Below are 19,584 nucleotides of genomic sequence, written 5' to 3'. Positions count from 1 at the left end.
TCTTAAATGAGTTTTTTAAGTTATTTTTTTGTAGTTCTCACAGTACCTTTTGTGGTTCATATACTATCATGTCATTGAAAGAAATTCAAACACATTTTTGCTTCAATGATAAAAAAATTCTAAGAAACTTAAAGAAATTTACTTTTATATTTTTTTATTTTCATTTAATTATGATTTAATTATGGTGTTGTTATGCCTCAGATAAATGTTATTTTTTATTGTTAAGAAACAATTTCTTGTAAAAGATACAAATCTTATTTTTTAGAAACTCTCCTAACTACATAGATTTACTTCAATAGAAAAGAAATTATAAAAAATAATTTTTCACTTAAGAAACCCTTAAAAAACTTTCATTGAAGATGTTCTAAGCAAAGATAACATGCAATCTATTGATGGAGGATTTCTAAGATTAATTAATTAATACCTAATTTTTAGGTGTGTTAATGTCACTACTACAAAAAATGTTATTTACTACACGCCAATAACGACGGTTGTCATTAAAGACACTGCTATGATAATCATTGTGAACCTAGAATCAACTTATTTCTCGTGCCTCATTGTTCTCTCAATACATTTCTCAAGCAGCTCTCTGTTACTAACCCTCCTCTCACTCGTGCCTAAGCTTCTTCTCTCCTTTCGTTCAACGTTGTGGCGTCGCTGTGAAAACCCTCAAAGGTAAGAATTGAACTCCCTCGAAGCCCCTTAGTTTTATGTTTCTATTCGAGTTTGTCTCACCCACAAATTTTTTCTCTCACCCAAGTGCTTGTTTTCATGTTTACATTTCTGACCCTCGAACCTCCGCGTCCTCTCTCACTCAAGCTTTCATTTTGCCTTCTCTCTTTTAAACCTCTACAAAGCTACGCTGTCGCAATTGCTCTCTCAACTCTCTCCGCCAAAGCTCTCTATGGAGCTAAGAATCCCTGTCAAAGTGTTTCTTTTCCTTCCATGTAGGTATTGTGGTTGAATCCATGGCCCCTTTGGCTGCGTCGTGTGTGGCTAGGGCAACAATGATTAATTTATTTATTTTCTTGATTACTCAATTGTTTTTTCATCTATGAACTTAGGATTCTTAGTTCTAAACCAGTATGAGCGAGACATTGATCCATTCTAAGCATTTGCAAACTCTACCTATTGTCTTATAACCCATTAATGGTACTTCTAGTGCCATTTTCTGTATTTTTTTACATCTATGTATACAAGTATTTGCTGATTTAAAAAAAATGTTTTCTTCTCAGCATAACTCAAACTAAAATAAATTTATTTTTGTCAGTGTTGTCTGAGACCTTGATATGGAATATTTGGTATTATTGACATAAGCATTGGCCCAAGGGACTAGCTGAAGATTGACAATGCTGATAACATTATTGTAGAAGACATTCAGCAGATGCTGATGAAACTGGAGGTTTGAATCTATTATTTCCTATAAAACTATTCATCCCCAACTCTGTAACAGGCCTCAGTGTCCCTCTTCAACTCTCTCATCAATGCCTTCAACGATGCTACCATTCCTTACAGAGACGGATCTCCCTTACTTAGTGTCCACCTTTGCTCCACTTACACTCACTTTAATCACCAACTATTTAAAATTATCCTGCACTTTCCTGAGGCTCTAATCACTCATCCAAGTATCTCATTGACTCCACCCAATTCAAACAAGTAGAAGTCCTAAATTACCTGAAGATTGGGTAATTGCAGCAAAAATTGTTTGCACCCCTCTTGGTTTTCCACTGTGTCCATCTCCCACCACCACGTTGTATTCTTTTGGTACCTTCTGGTTTAATTCCCAATGATTCTAGTATTCTACCACTACCAAGGGAGGAGGGGTGAGAATAACATAGGCCTGGGCTTCTTTTGTTGGAGAAAGATCTATACTCTTACTCGTTGATTAACTAATAATTTTCTTTCATGGAATGCCTTGTCCCAAGGAACATGTACTAGACTTGGAATGCCTTGTCCACAAGAACATGTACTAGTACACTCCGTCAACACTCAGATTATGTTACTTGCGTTGCTGTAGCGGGAAAAAAAATGTAATGTGTACTATGAATTTTTCATGCTTCTTATGAATCGCACGCCAAGAATTCATTTTTTTTTCTTCTTGTTTTTATGTGCTCAAATATGACAGATAGTTTGGTTGAATTTAAAGTTTGGATCTAATCAAATCCATTTTCTGATTCTTTAGAAGTGTCGTGAATTTTAGAGCAATGTGATTGCCTCTGGTGGCCTTGGCGGGGAGGTTTTTATATGGGATATCGAAGCTGCACTAGCTTCAGCTACAAAATGCAATGATCCAATGGATGATGATGATAATTCAAATGATATCAATGTTTCTGGAAACTCATTACCAATGACAAGCCTACGTAACATCAGCTCAAGTAACAGTATATCTATGCACACTACTCAATCTAAAGGATACAATCCAATTGTTGCCAAAGGCCATAAGGAATCCGTTTATGCATTGGCAATGAATGAAGGTGGAACACTTCTTGTCTCCGGTGGTACAGAAAAGGTAAAATGTGGCATTCTTGTTCATTTTTATGTTCTCCCGTGTGTGGCTTCTGCTAGCTATTACCCTTGGAATATAAGAAGCATTTACTTTATATTATATTAAATTGAATTTCATTAGCTAGATAGCGGGGAATTATCTCTACCTAGAGCATTATTCATTTTTATTTTTTTTTTCTTTTCAGGTTGTGCGTATTTGGGATCCGAGATCTGGATCAAAGACTTTGAATCTAAAAGGGCATAATAAATTTTACACGGCAACAGTAACCTCTACGCCTAAACAATTAATGATTATGATAGTTATAAATATTTACTCTCCAAGCCATGAAAAAAAAATTAACACACACAGCAGTTTACAAGATATGCATGTTATTTTTGTAATAATAAATATTATTTTTCAAACATTTCATCATTTACATTATTTAAAAAAATTACCTAAATTAAAAAAAAATACTCATGTAAAACATGAAATACATATTAATATTAACAATAAGTCAATAGCACGCACAGCTGTTTATAAGATATAAAATCATGGGTCAATCTTAAGAAGAGATGACTATGTCTCTAATTGGTTATTTCCTTTTAGTTTTTAAGGTGGATTTTATTTCCAACTGCTTCGTCTCTCCTTGTACGCTCGATCCTATTAATTATAACCTATTCAATTATCAAGTATCCATGCATTTGTCATGTGATAATCTATTAATTTGAATTAGAGAGTTTTCAAGAAAACTATCTTTTAAATCCATAAGAATGAAGTAAATAACCTACATTTCTGTGGGTGAAAAGCATGCTCAATTTACTAAAATATTAGTGAAAATATATATAAAAAAAATCTCACACATCACCGGTAATAATTTCTTATTATTTTTTCTTTTATTTATTTTTCATGAATAAAAAATAAAATATCACATAAAGATAACGGATGGACTTCCACGCCTTCACGAAACTTTTTCAATAAATTTTCATCATAAACATCAAACTCGACTCAAATTAATATTTGTAATAAAAGTTACAATCAAAATGGTATAAAAAAGGCATAAACGTTTCTTTATTAGAATTTACTCATTCTAAACATAAATATAATCCGATAATTAAAACACAAAGAATTTACTTAGAATAAATCGTGTGTAATTTATAGGAAGAAATCGTAATTCTATATGGTGAATGGTGCATTCCTTCTCATTCGGTTCATATCCAAATCCAGCTTACGTTTGCTTTAGAAAGGGGACCCACTTTTGACCGCCTACCATAAAAAAGATGAGTGGGTGGTGTAAAAGTTGATAAATATTCAAAATGTAACCATTGGTGGATTCATCTTTATTCATGGGGTTGTTATCCATTTTACCTTTGCTTTAGAAAAAAAAGGGACCCATTTTTCACCAAGTGACTAAAAAAGATAATTGAGTGGTGTAACGGATTTAATAATAAAATGTATTTTTTATCATGGTATATGAGTAAAGTTTTGTTTATCATGTCATATGTATAAAGTATTTCTTAAAAAAAAGTGTATAAAGTATTTAGGTTTATGAATAATTTTTATCAAATAATCTGGTTGTTTATGTTTAGTGAAATTTCTTCTCTTAAGTATTATTTCTTTTACTCAAACTTAAGATCTAATTAGGAGTGTAAGAAAAACCTGAATCGATCTAAAACAAAACCAAATCAAATTATAAAATCAAATCATTTTGAGAAAAAATTGAACCAATTAACCAAACTATTTTTATAAAAATGTTAGTTAACTGAACCATTTTTATAAAATGACTTGGTTTTGTTCGATTCTTTAAGAAAACCGAATCATTTATGAGTACGAAATAGATAAATGAATTGAATCGATTTAAACCAAACCTAAAAAATCCTAATCAAATTTGGGGAAAAAAATAACTGAACCGGTCTACTTTATAAAAACAGTAACGAATTATTTTTACAAAGTGGATCAGTTTGGTTCATATTTAAAAAAAAAAAATCAAATTATGCTATCTTAAGTCTAATTTAAAGAACCAAAACCAATTTTACTTTTTTTATATAGAACGCAATTTCACTTTAACAAACATAATATATGTATATTAAAATAGGTTTTAAGATTTAAGAAATGAGATGGTTAATCTGGTGGTGATTTGGCGGGACCCGAGCATATTATATAACACTTTACTTTCAATAGATAAAATAGTTAAACCATTCAATCTATCTTATAATATTGTTGATTTTATATAACACTTCACTTTTAACCGTCACAACTTTGACAGGAATTGTCAATAAAATTCTATATATACAATGTAAACATTTGAAAAAGAATCTAAAGTTTTAATATAACTCAATACTTTTATTGGTGTGCTAATTTCTTCTCTTAACACTTTTCTTACTACTTTCAATTCTAAAAATAAATCAAGACCATCAATATCAGAGTATTCATTAAACTTTAAAAAAATTTCAAGATTAATACAATATTTTTTCAATTCATTCTCATCTAAAGCTTTAATTTTTTTGAAATCAAATAAAAAAACTAAAAATAGTCTCATATTATAAAAATTGTTCAAATCGTGTCTCAATGAAATTAATTGATTGATCTAATATGTATAAAAAATATTCAATACGAAAAGATTTTTTAGGTGAATGCGTGATCTCATTACTAATATTTTCATCAAAATGAGATTTTCTATGAATTTTACGTTTTTCATGAAATTTTAGTTCTATATTTTGATCAGAAAGATTCTAAATTATTTTATATTGATCAGTTAAAATTTGTTAATAGTGAGTAATAAAAAAAATTTAGGAACCTAAAAAATATTTTTTTTTGAAGACCTTAGGCTGATACTTAATTTGTCTTGCATCTTGGACGATGTTGTATATAGATACCTGATTGGATAAGGAATTCCGGTTGATATATATGCAAGGTGATAAAGAAAGGTTAACAACATCGATTCCGGCGAGTCAAAATAAGAATCCTTGGCTACCAAACCCAGGTTGGCTTTCACTATGTTATGAAATTGGCATTAGACAGCACTTGTCGATTATGACTTATGATACCACCACTTGGAGATGGAAGCACACGTGCTTGCTTCACATCCCATGTGTGGTTTGAAAACAACTTCACACCTAATATATATACAGATAGAGAGTGAATATATCTCATTTTGATTAAGTAATAAAAAATATAAAAGAAAGTTAAGTAAAAGAAAAGAAATTTTGAAGAGGAAAAAATTAAGAGTTTAATGTCTTTACTCGGATAAAATAGTTTTATATTATTATTTAATTATAAATTATTATTTAAATTATTTTAAATTAATTATTTTTAAAGTTAATAAATTTATTATATATGATAAATTGTGATAGAATAATTATGTAAAAAATTTATAATATATAATATTTTTTCTCAAAAAATTAATAAGTACTTTCTTTATTAGAAAACATGAAAAGATAATTTTATATCTTGAGTAATATTTACCTTGCTGAGGTAGTCTTTGCATCATTGAAAAGCTAAGTTTTTTTTTCTTACAATTCATGTTCTTGTCTTGTAACACAAATTAATATCTATCTTCCTCTTCAAATAAAATAACAAAACAAAACAAAATTGTAGCTTGAAATAAATAAATAAAAAACAACTCAAAGTAAGTTATTTAGACATAGTAAAAACTTTCTCTTAACCTCATTTATGTTCTATTTGGTAGGGAGGACAGAAATAAATAAGATAAATGAAAATAAAAAATAAGTGAGAAATAAAATAAAAATTAAGGATATTTGATGAAAGAGAAATAAAGAAAAAATAAAAAATAATATAATAATCTCATGATTTTTAAAATTATTTGTCCTCTAAATCTTGTGCATCAGACAACTCGACTAATTTCTTTCCAATTTCTTCTCTACCAAAAAGATACCATCAATCATTATTTTTTCTTGTTCTCGTATAAAAGGACATGCATGCAAGTCGCACGGGATAACATGATAATTAATGTATTGCTCAACACATATGTTAATTCCTTAAGAAAAACATATATATTATTATGAATTTATTATATTTTTGGTCTCTTTAGTATAATGATTAAGATGGACTAAAAATGAAATTAAGCTCTGTAAAAAAATTAATTTTTGAAATAATTATCGTCCTAAAAAACTAAAACAGAAAATATTACAACTTGGACTAGAGATCTTAATTATCAAATTTCAATCAATTTTAATTATAACTTTCTTTCAATATCATTACCTTCTAAAAAAATCCCCTCTTATCTTTATTGTTCGCTTCTGCTAGTTTTATAAAAGAACTAACTTTATCCTTGAAAATGATTGAATTTCATGCATAGGTTTAATTCTATTTCTCGGATTCATTGAATTCTTCCAAGCCAATAATTAAGTACTCTTGCATCTCAAATATATATAATGCCTACCAATTTTTTTAAAATTGATGTTTAGGAGTTAAATGATAAAGAAAAAATGGGATTTTTTCATTTTCAATATATTGTTAATCTGATAAGTTTCAAAAATTAAATAATCAAAATAATAATTTACTGTTCAAATAATCTTATAATTCTCTTAAATTAAAAAGTAAAACTCCTATCCTCACTTCCATTTTCCATTAAAACCTCACTACTAAACCTACAGTGTAAAAGAAATTAAAACTCAATTGCCATATCATACTATGTTAGATATATAACTGATAAAAAAAATTACTATGTTGGATAAACAATTCTGAGTTGTGACTAGAAAAAAATACAACTATGTGCTTTCTATATATGATCAAATTAACTATCAAAGACAGTTTATATATTATTTTGAATATTATAATGATCTAACATTTTTACTGTTTTATACACTTAAATTAATTAATAATGGTCTTTGTACATTAATTAACGTACTGATTAGCTCAAGTGGGTAATTTGAAACAGGAACGTGCAACAACCTTTCCTCTTAATTTCCTTTTCCCCCATCTAGCATTGTGACAGGCTCAAGCCCTACAACTTTCGGTGATACCTGACTACAATTTGAAACTTGGCTTATAATGATGAAGTCTGCTAGATTTAAACAACACTTGGTATCATGTGGAATTTCTTTATTCTTTAATTAGCTCTATATAGGACTACAAAATTGAGGTTGATCATTTGGTTTAGGTTCACAGCTTTGGACTAATTAACTTTTTCAACAAATGACGAGAAGGTTTGAAAATTTATAGAAATACCACAACTCCAACACACTTTATGTCAAAAGGTGTAATTTATATGGCTTTTTGCCCATGTCATTAATGTCTTCACTTCACAAACTAATTAATTAATTAATTATAAGCATGGTTTTTGTGGGTGGTCCAATATTCAAAGCGTGGGATTATATACAACACATGATGATGCCTGTCTAATCTAAGGTTCACTAGAATTATTACTTCACGTACATTTTATTTTTATATAATAAATGATGGCCATTAACGGCATTAAAATGATGAAGAATTGAAAGGAACTTAAATTTCGAAGTTGTCAATGAAAGCACAACATTTTTACCTCACATACACTATATTCATAATATAACGGTTCTAAATGTTGTCAACGTGAAAGACAGTTCACTGTTTAATATCCTTCTTTCTTTCCAGTTTCTTTTCTCTTAAAAACTCAAAGATACATTTTTTTTAATGTGCTATGAGAAACCAGTATTTAATTAATTTGTGGAATATTAGATTGTGATTTCGCGGTTCCAGCTACAGCTTGGGTGATTACGTATAGTATGTTTTTAATACTAGTCAAACCAAACATACTTCATGCAACCCAGCAGGCTATAAATACCAGAAACAAAATTGTGTTAAGGGTTGAAAATTTTCCAGAGAATACAGAAATCACAAAAATATTTCAAAAAAAAAACAAACAACACCTCATTGTTGTATATAAAGGAATCCAATCACAGAGGAGCAGAAAAACATAACTACGCTGAGTTTGAGCTTTTTTTTTTTTTTTTTTGCCTTTGTGATGCGCTAGGTTCGGTCCAATCTCTAAACAAAGTCATTTCCATTTTATTGTAGTGGTAGGCCTACAGTCTTTTGTCCACAGAATGCAAAGCTAGCCCAAAACTAATTAAATAAAATCAATTTCCAAGCATATATGATTTATTTAAAAAATAGGAAACTAATATGTTAGTAACAATGAATTAAATGAAACCAATTGTAATATAATTGTTTAATCTATTAACAAAAAATTGTGTGTGTTGTTAGCTTAATGAAATTGGATATTAGTAATGGAAATGGTTTGTTAAACAATTCATTCATCAGTACATTTATCATTATTGTTTATTTAGACCAAATTGGTGCTAATTAGACCCACATGTATGATTTTTAAAGTAATTACTACAAAAATTAATAAATATATATCATACATAATTATCTATAATTGGATAGTTTATGTAAAAAATATTTACATTATTAAGACATTCTAATTAAATTCCAATAAAAATAGGAACAAAACTTAACCAAACCAAATGTGTTACACGAATAAAAGCATTCCAAGTGAAATAAAAAGTAACATTGGAAAAAAAAAAAATTCATCACCTATTAATTTAGGCAGGGAGGGGAAGGAAGAGAAAAATAGTAATTTGGCCATCATCTGAAGTCCAACCTTGATTACTTTAATAAGGAAAGTAGGTTGATGATTAGGTTGCATGACAGTGATAGTTAAATATTTGTAATGCTTCGATTTGAAGGTAAATAGGAAATACAGTAAACTTGCTTTAAAAAAAAAAGTAAATACATGCAGTAAACTGAAGGAAATTTAATTACAAATAGTCAAATATTGTTTCCTTCCGTCCATCCACTTTGACCAAATTTTTACGCCGCATATACCTCGCTTGCCACTTGTTTTTCTTCTTTCTCTGCCTATGGTTTTTCCTTTCAACGCCAAAAAGTTGTTTTTTCCGAAGTGTAGGGTGGTGTGTTTATCTCTTTAGTAAACCTTTTTTTTCTTCTGGTTTTCACGCCTCGAACAAAATAGATAGAGTCAAAATGCAACATGAAGAGAAAATGGCATTCTTTACGAGATTTGTTTGTTTTAAACATGTTTGCGGTAGCTGGCTTGCTGCGGATACACATCTTGTGTTATAGCTTGCTTGTTATTAAAATATTTAGCTTCTTAAAAAAAACATGTTTGTGGTTACAAGCTAAAAATTGAAAAAAAAAATATAAGATTGATCAAGATAATTAAGGAAAGAAGAAAAGGAAGAGAAGTTAATATGTTAACATTTTAAGAACTAACATTTATCCATAAAAAAATCTTAAAAGTAAATATAGAAATAATGTATAATTTTTTAGAAGTTAGTTTTACTAAGAACTAGTTTTTTTTTTCTTTCAATAAAGCACCCAACCTTTATGTCATATTAACAATGTGCTTGAATTCTCGTTCACAAAATTCAAATGTGAATCAAAGAAACAATAACTAGTTAATTGCTTTTGATGCGTTTTGATGTGAAAATTTAATAAAACATGGATTTCCAACTAAGAATGTTCAATAGATGGGAGGACTCATCAACTACTAAAAAAATAAGCTTAATTCAATTTGCCCACATTTCTAACTGACTTGAAATAATAAATTTCCAACTTATATGACAAGGTGTGATTAATTAATGACAAGCTAAATACGATAAAATACACATTAGAGAAGTTAATTGTGAGAAGTGATCAAGTTTACAAAAAGTTTCTTATTTGTAAAGGAAATTTCTGAATATGCATTTGCTTTGATATATCTTGAATTCTTGTATACACAGGAATGTATTTTACAAAGAAGAGAGGATTGCTTTATATAGACCTAGACCTAATTACTCTAACTATAAGAATGAAGTTTGTTATTTATTACAATAAGGTTATTTTTCTCTATCCTTTATACTACCCAAATCAGTATATAACAAGTTGTTAATCTAATGTGTTAATTGAATAGAGTAAAATAAGTCTTATATATAATAAGAAATCTCATAAATTCAAGCTCGTCCTCAACAAATTATAGAGTAGGCACCACCTCCTCCTAAATTTGTCATAAAAAGGTACGAAACAAGTTGTTTAATTTGTCTTCTATTAGTTAAAAATTGAATTAAAAATGGGGTTGTTAAGGACTCAACAGAAATAACTCTATTTCAATAATGATAAAGAAATTCCTACAGTTAAGCAAAACAAATTCTTACAGTTAAGCAACTTTGATAAAGAAATAGATGGTGAATAATGAAAAATGGAGGGACGGTTGTTTTAAAATATTGGAAGAGTTTGATTGATGTACTAACAAACAAAAATAAATAAAGTGTCCACATTGGAATCTAAAATTTAATTTTAGCTTCCTTTTTAATTATCCTTTTTTGGTTAATAGAATTGAATTGCAGCAGCTCCAGGAACGAGGAGGTAAGGTGGTTTAAGACGCACATGCACACAAACATACACACCAAAAGAGGAAGATAATACATTGAGAGAAAAGCAGAGAGATACACAGAAGCATTAATAAATAAAGGATATTATTTATTTATAGAAAAAGCTTTCATGTGAAAGTTATCGTATCATGTCCATAAGCCCCACAAATGTCCTAAATAGAACAAGCAACATTAAGGTGCACATAAGGGAAGGTTGAATACGACGAAGCAGAATTTCTATGCTCCTAAAATGATACATTATTATGTATGAAATAGCACATAGAAAGGGGTGATATAGTAAAAGTCTAAAAGAGGTTGGTCTTATTAATTGTAATATTGTATTCCATATTCTATATAACTTGTGTTGCAATGATCCTTCTGTATTTTGTTATGAGATTTTGTTTTTCTATTTCCTTCATTCTCTTCCTTTCCACCCTTAAAAGTAATGATTATATAGCACCAACACAACCACAAGTGCATGAATGTTTTCAACTTTTCATTGATGATTTGATGTAATCTTCATAAGAACATTCTTTTTTCTCACTTATTTTTGTTCTGAATTTTCCTTGTAATCCAATTTTTTTGTTTTTGTTTATTTGAAAATTTGAGATTGTATGTATCTCTATTGATTTCTTTTTTCTTCTTTTTGTATGTAAAACACATAATATCTCCACAAAGCAATTTCAGATGGTGGGTGGTAACATCAATTCAAGGCAATACAATGATACAACTTCTACCAAAATCTTTGTTGGAGGGTTAGCTTGGGAGACTCAAAGGGACACAATGAGAAGGTATTTTGAGCAGTTTGGAGAGATCTTAGAGGCTGTTGTCATCACAGACAAGAACACTGGGAAATCCAAGGGTTATGGTTTTGTAAGCCCATTTTCCTTTTTTTGATTCTCATGTCTCGTCAATCTACGTAGACATATTTGCTTGTCCATTTCATTTGGCATGTGGTCTTAAACAGTGAGTCTTTGGTTTTATCTGTTATCCTAGGTCACATTCAAGGATCCAGAGGCAGCAATGAACGCATGTCAGAACCCCTCTCCAATAATTGATGGAAGGAGGGCAAACTGTAATATTGCAGCTATTGGTGCAAACAAGAATAGGACACAGGCTCCACAACATGGTCTCAATCAGTCCATTTTCCTTTATCTTATTACAATGTCCTCTTTAAATATTTTATTTTTATCTCAACTTATTTTTCTGTATTCTATTTCTCTGAAAAGAGTCTGAGTTTTTTCCATTCTAACCTATATCTATTTATCTCATACTAAGAAGAAGTCACAAGCCACCTTTACTATATTAAACAAAAGTTTATCATATATGCATAAGTTTTTTTTAAAAAAAAAAAATTGAGAAGCAATTTCACATTGTGGGTGCAGGACAGTCTAGAGCAGCACCTGGTGTGTTGGCCTCACCTGCTTTTCATGGCCCTTCCTCTACATTTGTCAATCAAAACATTGGGCAATACACATTTCCTAATTCAAGTTTTGGGTAACATGAACATACCATGTGTAGTTTAGGTCACTTTTCTATTTTGCATGTCAATTTTTCTCCCTTATTCCTACATTCTCTAATTCTGCTTCTTTGCATTTTTTTAGCATATATACTGGATATTCACAAGACACAATGTACCCCATGGTAGGTGTTTGTCTAGTAAGTGCTTAAAAATAATCACGCACAATAATTATAGAATAGATAGTACATATACAGACAATGTAAATAATTATTATACTGTTATCTAATTACAAACATAATATACGATAAATTTGTAAATTTTTTACAATAATTACTTAAAAGCCATACAATAATTTCAAATTGGTTTACAATATATTTTTTACCTAGACAATACATGAAAATTAAACTCTTAATTATATGTGCATGTTGTTCATTAACATTGGCATGCTTTTGTGTGGGCAATTTTGCAGAACTGCTATGGGATATTTGGAGGTCAACAGTTATCAACTTATTATCCCTCCAATGGGGCATCTGGGCAAGTGGGATTAGTCCATAACATTTACCCTTTTAGTGCCCATTATCCATACAATAGCCAGGCTCATGGTTTTGGTGTCCAATATCCACAAATGATGCAGTTTCCAATTCTCCCTAGGCACTATGGTTCAGCTGGTATCCTTGCACTTCCTTCTTCAATGGCAATGCCAATTACTAGTGCAGGTAAAAGTCAAGTCATTTTATTGATATTGTCTCTTTGACTATCCAATTTAAATAAGAGTAGTACATTAAAGGGTAAAATAACGTTAACAGTTACAACAACAGCAACTACAACAACAACAGAGGCATTAAGAACAAGTGTAGGTGCTTCACAAACCGCTGGAACAACTTCTGAACAAAATTCTTCAGCTGAATCTCTACATAGATAAACCAATGAGGTCTTGTAAAGCTAAATATGTTGAAAGGTGATGAGAAAGGTTAAGAACCAAGAAGGGATGACATTGACTATACAAGAAGCATATTAAGTAGTGATTCCTAAAAGAGGCTGAGAAGTACTCCAATAACTCAACACGGAACCCTTCATTCAAGGAATGGGTACATGATGTACAATACATAAAGCTTATGCCCCTAATCGACCTAAACTAATCCTTAATTCATGCTCTAAATATTGCAGCCTTATAGGCTAATTTACTAACCCTGGATTGAATAGTTATTTTGAAGGAACATATTGAATAACTACTAAGATTAGTTTTTTTTTTACAGCACTATTAAGGTTTGTTCAGTGGTGGGAGATTTGAATAATTTACAAAATATTTTATGTTAAAATCTCATTATCTGTCATTGTATACCAAAAAACTAATACATTGAGCTAGGACTGCTCAATCCGTCAATTTATTAATGGGGTGAATGAATGTCAAGATGATGAGGCTTTGAAATAAAGCCTCTTTACTTTTATTATTATTATTATTATTATTATTATTATTATTATTATTATTATTATTATTATCACACTAATTTTCACTGTAGGACTATAATTCCTGTGTAAAAAAATAACCTTTTCTATAATAAATATTACATACATAATATAATTATAAAAATATAAAAGTAATTGTGTTGATACCTCGTTAAAAATAAATCAATCTGACACACAATGGAATTGGCTTTATAAAACAATCAAGTTTTTTCTTTTCTAATTAGGGAAAGTTTATACTTTCAAATTGTTGGCAATTTTAGTTCATAGCCATTCCACTATGGAAAACTTAAAACCGTTGTGGGATCATATACTTGATGGATATATGCCACAATTAGCGAAAAAATGATAACAAGTAATTTTTCTGCTTGCTTTTTTTAATATTTCCTTGCGGGATCATACACTTGATGGATCAAATTGTTTTTGTTATTTTTGGTAGAAAATACTAAATAAGTTTATATTAAAAGTTAATGTAAAAAATTCAATTCAATGTAAAAGTGAGTTCTTGTTTTTTAGGAAGACGTTCTTTTCAGTTTTTTTTTTTTATTTAGACGTTCTTTTCATTCTTAGTGAAACGTGCTTTTGAAAACAAACATGACAGAACTTTTTAAATAACTGACCATGATATTTTATGTTGTAAAATTACGTTTTATAAACGCACCTTTTGGAGCCAAACATGCAGATACAATAAGCACAAAGTAGTACAAGTTGGATATACAGCACAACTCCTTGTTTGCCCAACATAGCCTGTGTCATATCTAGACTATTAAGAAACGCTTTAATTTATGCTAATCTTGAAGACATGCACTCACTACACTGATTTGAATAGTGTAATTTCCGTGTCCATGTACATTTCTATAATATATTTAGAAGAAAACAAAAATTGGAAGAAGGATAAAACATAATATTAATAAGAAGCAAGGAGCTGGGGGAACTTCATGAGACTAAGATTCCCTCACATCTTTGTTCTCATTATTATGGTGTTGCCACATTTTCCTTTGCCTGTGGAGCAATTTCTTCTCCATCACTTCCAGGTTCACTGCCAGGAACTCCCAGGCTTAGCAGCACTTCCTCCCACTTCTTAGCAGGCCCCTATTTCCAAAACAAAATTCAGTTACTAGTTACTAAGGTTAAAGAGATAAATATGGTATGGATTGGTAACTTCAAATTAATTGTGGGAGAAAATTGTCTGTACTGAGAGTGTGAAGAGTTTACATAAGAAATCGTCATATATGATAAGTTAATTGATTTTTATAAAGAGAAAAAAGACTATGCCCTGAAAGTATGAAATAGTTTTAATAATTTTACACTTTCATCTAATCACATACCACCATGTAAAATAAGTTTGTTGACTTTTACAATAGTTACCTTAAAAGAGTCCTACCAATGGTAATATGATCAAATGAAAATGTAAAAGTTATTTTACACTCTGTGCAGTAATTAAAGTTTTTTTATAAAAACTACCTTAAAAGTCATACTTATCATGATTTCTTATTGATTAAGAGTGTAAATCAGTGCATAGAAATTAAATTCAAAAAGTATATTTAAATCTCATCACAGCTTATGGTTCTTCCTTCACTCACCTTCCAGGAAAGATCTTGAGCCATGCAGTTCTTTATTATTTCTGTAAAAGCTGGAGTTCCATAGACTGCAAGGGCCCTTTTGACAGTCTTTGCTATAGCATCCACATCAGCTGGATCCACAGCATCACACTAGAGCCAAATATTGAAAATAATATAATAATGGTTAGTGCTTAGAAATTCAGCTTCTAAGGACACACTTGAAGATTATGAAGTGATGGAGGATATTACTTCAACACTGAAGGCGCCCATCTGAAATCCAGTGAAACCTTCTTTGACAGTGTCAACTAATCCACCTGTTGAGGCAACAATTGGTACCTAGAACAGTTAAGAATAGAAGTTGAAGAAAAATGTAAGGCCAATGATTAAAGGAAATCTTATGGAAGGAAACAACACTAGATATGAAGGATTGTAATAGCAAGAATTATACAGATCCATAGCGCATAGCTTGTAACTGAATGAGACCACAAGGCTCAAATCTGCTAGGAACCAATATAAAATCAGCTCCAGCAATTATCATGTGGGCTAGGGGAACATTGAATTTTGCCACTCCTCTGGCCTTGTCAGGGTATGATATTTCAAGTTCCTGTAGTTGTTTTTCCATTTGTTTTTTTCCTGTTCCCTAAGACAATAGAATATCATCCTTGAATGAGATTTCTTAATCCTTTTTTTATGTGAGAAGGGTTGAGAAATTGCGTTTACTTCTTTCTTTTTTTCATTTTATACTTACTAGGGCTACCAACTGAACATTCTCCTTGATAAATTGGGGAATAGCTTCTGCAAGAATATCAGAACCTTTTTGCTCTTCAAGCCTACCAATGAAACCAATAAGAGGAATATTTCTGTCAACCGGCAATCCAACTTCTGCTTGGAGGGCTTCTTTCAAAAGAGCCTTTGCTTCCAATACCTAAGTAGGAGAATTTGTTATTTAGGTATTTTCCTTATGAACCATGACACAATTTAGAGATACTTTTAACTCTATAGAAAAAGAAAAAAAAAAGCTTCTTACTGTTGAAACATCGTATTTGACAGCTATATATTTGTCAGTGGTTGGATTCCACTCCTGAACATCCATGCCATTCACAATTCCAACCAAACGACCATCATCATCAATTTTGCGAAGGATGTTGTCCAATTCCACTCCCTTGTCTGGACCTGACACCAGTTCTTTAGCATAGTTTGGGCTAACAGTTATCACAAACCATGATTCTATAAGTCCAGCTTTCAACCAATTGATTTTCCTTCCAACCACTGGTTTAACATGCCTGCAAGATTAGAACAATAAAAAATAGTTAAAATGTGTATTTGTATCTGATTACTTTTTTTGGAGAAATATGTACTGGTATCTGATGGTTACAATTCATAACTTATGAGCAACATACCCATCAATAAAGTCAAAGGAGCTCTTAAATTGGTCTGGGAGATTTAGAAGTGAGAAGTCGGCGAATGCAAATCTTCCTTGGTAAGCAATGTTGTGGATACAAAAAACAACCTGGTAGCAACCAGAAAGAAAATTTGAAGAGCTTATGAGTTGATCATGAATGTTAAATTAGGTAAATAACTAAATACTATATAAATAATAGCACTACAGAATAACAAGCCAGTGAGATTTAGACCTACCCGGGCATTCATATAGATGCCCCTTGGCTGGTACATACTTTTCAAGTAGCAGGGGATAAGGGCAGTGTGCCAATCATTGGCGACGAAAATGACATCTTCACCTGCATACAAAAAAATTAAAACATCATGCCTGAAAGATCTGATGTTACCTTTGAAAAACTTCATTTATGACCTTAGTCCATACCATATGGTCCAGAGAAATATTTACTGGAATTAAGACTCAGAACCCTTGGGGCTTCCAAAGCAGCCTTGAGAATAATTCAAAGAGAAAAAATAAGGAAAGGGAAGAGTAGACATTACATGGACATGAGTAATTATAAAGAAAACATATTACTTTATCCATCGTATAACTCAAATGCAAGTAGCCTTCTTGCCCTCAGAACTGCCTATTACTACTGATAAATATGTTGCAAAGAAGAGAGTATTTCCGGTGAAAAACTACATGTATTTCTTATAATCAATTAAAATGTGTCATCCGCCATGGAAATGATATTATGTCTAATAAATTATGTAGTTAGTACAACTGTGCAATCCCCTGACCCTTCCTCCCAAGTTGAAACATATATCTCAGGCAAAACAGTAGTCTTTTTTTATTCTTTTCTGGTTGGAAAGAAATAGTTTTCTATCAAATGTATTATAAAAATAGCAATGTTTGTGAAAAGAACTCTTGCAACCAAAAGGATGCCAATATAGAACCTGGCAAAAGAGGCTAAAACGCAGTTGGTTGTCTTCGTAATCATCTCCTGTAGTTGGTCCATAAAGTTTTTGTCCAGTTTTGCCCCAGACCTTGAAATTCAGTCACACTAATCAGTATCTGAAAGCAAAGCAGTGAGAGTGCATAGTAGAAAAATTAAGAAATATTTCAACCTTTTCAAGAAACCAAGGGTGATCCACAAAGACACGATCAACTCCCCTCTTATAGCAATGGAAGAAGCGAACCTTTTCTGTTCTATCTCCTACTTTCACCTATAAAATAGTAAGCAGATCACAATGCATTTAACTATATAACAACACAATTAAGCGAAAACCTCTTCTACCAAGATAAAATTGAAAACACGACTTCTTACATATAGTCAAGAATATACCTCAATTACAACACCTGTATCCCATGCATCTTTGTACTGGTCATAGCGTGGCACAATAGTCATTACTCGATGCCCGAAACCCTAGAGAAGGACTGATTAGAAAGAGTCTTTCACTCACTGAACCCCAAATATGTCAATTAATAAACAACAACAGTAAGCTTACTGCCAATGCTGGTGGTAGACCTCCAAGAACATCTCCTAACCCACCAGTTTTGCACCATGGAGCCACCTCCGTTCCTATAATTATGAAAGTCATGCCACATGTGATTATACCTTTAGGCCAGACATTCTTGCCTTGAGGTCCCTTCCTCATAGCTTGCATTGCATTGGTTTTAATTGGGGTTCTGTTAAGTAGCTCATCCACCGGGTTAAAAATTCTAAGTCCACTATGAGTATTTGTCTGCTTTAGAGATCTAAGTCCCATTGCTACTGCTTTAGACTCATATGAAGCAGTTGTTGGTCCATGATGGACATGAGAATTTCTAGAGACTAAGTTACTTGAAGCAGTCAATGTTGCCATCTTTGATACCTGCTGTGAACAACAAAGGTTCCATCAGAATTAGACCTTTGTAGCAACACATTTGTACTTAGTGTTATGACTTATGAGTTCAAAGTTCTTAGCTAGCAGATATAGTCAAGAATGGTAGCATAAGAAACCATGTTTTAATTTATTAAGAATAATTGACAGTTAACATAATGGCACATTAAATCAGGACCACTAAGAAAAGGAAAGAAAATAAGAAATAGTTGAAGTTTGAGATTGGAACTAACTAACCAGACACTGAAGCAGCACACTCTGAGATTTTGGGAGAGAGAGGTGGTTGAAATCTCTCGAAGTTGCGAGGTTAATCAGAAGGGCAAAGATTTAACATGAAGAATCATCATTATATTATTGAATTGCTTGCTTCAAAACAAATGCACAAAAGGCTCCAACATTTGTAGTTTGGTACCGTACACGTGGCAACCATACAACCATTCTTGTAAATTGCAATCGCTTAGACACCTCAAACGTTATTTGAGGCCTACAGCACATTGAGATATTGAAGGTTTGTGGGGCCATGTTGCTGTCTTTGAATAATTGGAATATTATATTTTTTTTGTGACAGAATAATTGGAATATGCCCTCGTGAGTAATAAAGCCTTAAAAAAATAAAAAATAATATATACATATATAAGCATTTTTTCGGGGGATTCTTTAACTTTGATAATTAAAAACTATTTAGAGGAAGGCTTCTTTTTATTTTCTTGAATGATTTTATGGGTTAAATCAATGACTCCATGGTGTTCGTTTTCATTTTCCGATTTATGGTTGGAGATTTTAGGTCCTTCAATATTTATTGTGTTAGCACATATTCTGTGAATGACAATCATAAAGATTCAATACAAGACTCTACTTATTAATATTACCCAAACTCCTCACTACTGATCTTGATGGCTTAATAGTAATACTTAATGTGTGATCTTCTTTTTGTTCCAAGTGTGACTACTTTTTTTTATTTAAATAGGTAAATGGAAAAGG

General features: G+C 31.1%; 2 protein-coding genes and 1 long non-coding RNA gene across 5 annotated transcripts; 2 read left to right on the top strand and 1 right to left on the bottom strand.

Annotated features, from left to right (window-relative positions):
• The first annotated feature begins 544 nt into the window (after positions 1 to 544).
• On the top strand, positions 545 to 3,864 carry LOC102670192 (uncharacterized). 2 transcript variants are annotated; one of them, XR_005889117.1, is made up of 4 exons: positions 545 to 675; positions 1,271 to 2,030; positions 2,183 to 2,509; positions 2,691 to 3,857. It is a non-coding gene; the product is annotated as an uncharacterized lncRNA (long non-coding RNA). The 2 variants fall into 2 exon arrangements; XR_005889116.1 differs by having other exon boundaries at positions 549 to 2,030; positions 2,691 to 3,864.
• Positions 3,865 to 11,309: 7,445 nt separating this feature from the next.
• LOC100786226 (probable RNA-binding protein ARP1) lies at positions 11,310 to 13,607 on the top strand. Its single transcript, XM_041010822.1, has 6 exons — positions 11,310 to 11,727; positions 11,851 to 11,983; positions 12,240 to 12,351; positions 12,459 to 12,498; positions 12,786 to 13,032; positions 13,573 to 13,607. The coding sequence occupies exons 1-6, from the start codon at positions 11,542 to 11,544 to the stop codon at positions 13,605 to 13,607; spliced, it is 753 nt and encodes a 250-aa protein (XP_040866756.1). The 5' UTR covers positions 11,310 to 11,541.
• A 905-nt stretch (positions 13,608 to 14,512) lies between these two features.
• LOC100817424 (granule-bound starch synthase 1, chloroplastic/amyloplastic) lies at positions 14,513 to 19,000 on the bottom strand. Of its 2 annotated transcripts, none has more exons than XM_003548086.5 (14): positions 18,841 to 19,000; positions 18,229 to 18,594; positions 18,066 to 18,146; positions 17,848 to 17,946; positions 17,677 to 17,766; positions 17,165 to 17,228; positions 16,981 to 17,081; positions 16,743 to 16,852; positions 16,370 to 16,625; positions 16,091 to 16,267; positions 15,791 to 15,982; positions 15,592 to 15,678; positions 15,364 to 15,492; positions 14,513 to 14,872 (listed from the first exon to the last, which is right to left on the bottom strand). In XM_003548086.5, the coding sequence occupies exons 2-14, from the start codon at positions 18,583 to 18,585 to the stop codon at positions 14,756 to 14,758; spliced, it is 1,860 nt and encodes a 619-aa protein (XP_003548134.1). In that variant the 5' UTR covers positions 18,586 to 18,594; positions 18,841 to 19,000; the 3' UTR covers positions 14,513 to 14,755. The 2 variants fall into 2 exon arrangements, with proteins under 2 accessions (XP_003548134.1, XP_006598878.1); XM_006598815.4 differs by having other exon boundaries at positions 18,229 to 18,597; positions 18,841 to 18,996.
• Between the last annotated feature and the right edge of the window lie 584 nt (positions 19,001 to 19,584).

Source organism: Glycine max, chromosome 16, assembly GCF_000004515.6.
Source record: "Glycine max cultivar Williams 82 chromosome 16, Glycine_max_v4.0, whole genome shotgun sequence".
In the NCBI taxonomy this organism is placed as follows: domain Eukaryota; kingdom Viridiplantae; phylum Streptophyta; class Magnoliopsida; order Fabales; family Fabaceae; genus Glycine; species Glycine max.
The sequence above is the reverse complement of the archived record's forward strand: the minus strand, read 5'-3'. Positions and strand labels throughout refer to the sequence as shown.

Excerpts from the sequence above, each read along its gene's own strand:
- LOC100817424 (XM_003548086.5), bottom strand. The coding sequence starts at position 18,585 with ATGGCAACATTGACTGCTTCAAGTAACTTAGTCTCTAGAAATTCTCAT. Across the intron at positions 16,853-16,980 it reads GCATCTATATGAATGCCCGG|GTTGTTTTTTGTATCCACAA; the intron begins GTAGGTCTAAAT and ends GGTTGCTACCAG. Across the intron at positions 14,873-15,363 it reads CTCAAGATCTTTCCTGGAAG|GGGCCTGCTAAGAAGTGGGA; the intron begins GTGAGTGAAGGA and ends TTTTGGAAATAG.
- LOC100786226 (XM_041010822.1), top strand. The coding sequence starts at position 11,542 with ATGGTGGGTGGTAACATCAATTCAAGGCAATACAATGATACAACTTCT. Across the intron at positions 11,728-11,850 it reads AATCCAAGGGTTATGGTTTT|GTCACATTCAAGGATCCAGA; the intron begins GTAAGCCCATTT and ends CTGTTATCCTAG. Across the intron at positions 11,984-12,239 it reads GACACAGGCTCCACAACATG|GACAGTCTAGAGCAGCACCT; the intron begins GTCTCAATCAGT and ends TTGTGGGTGCAG.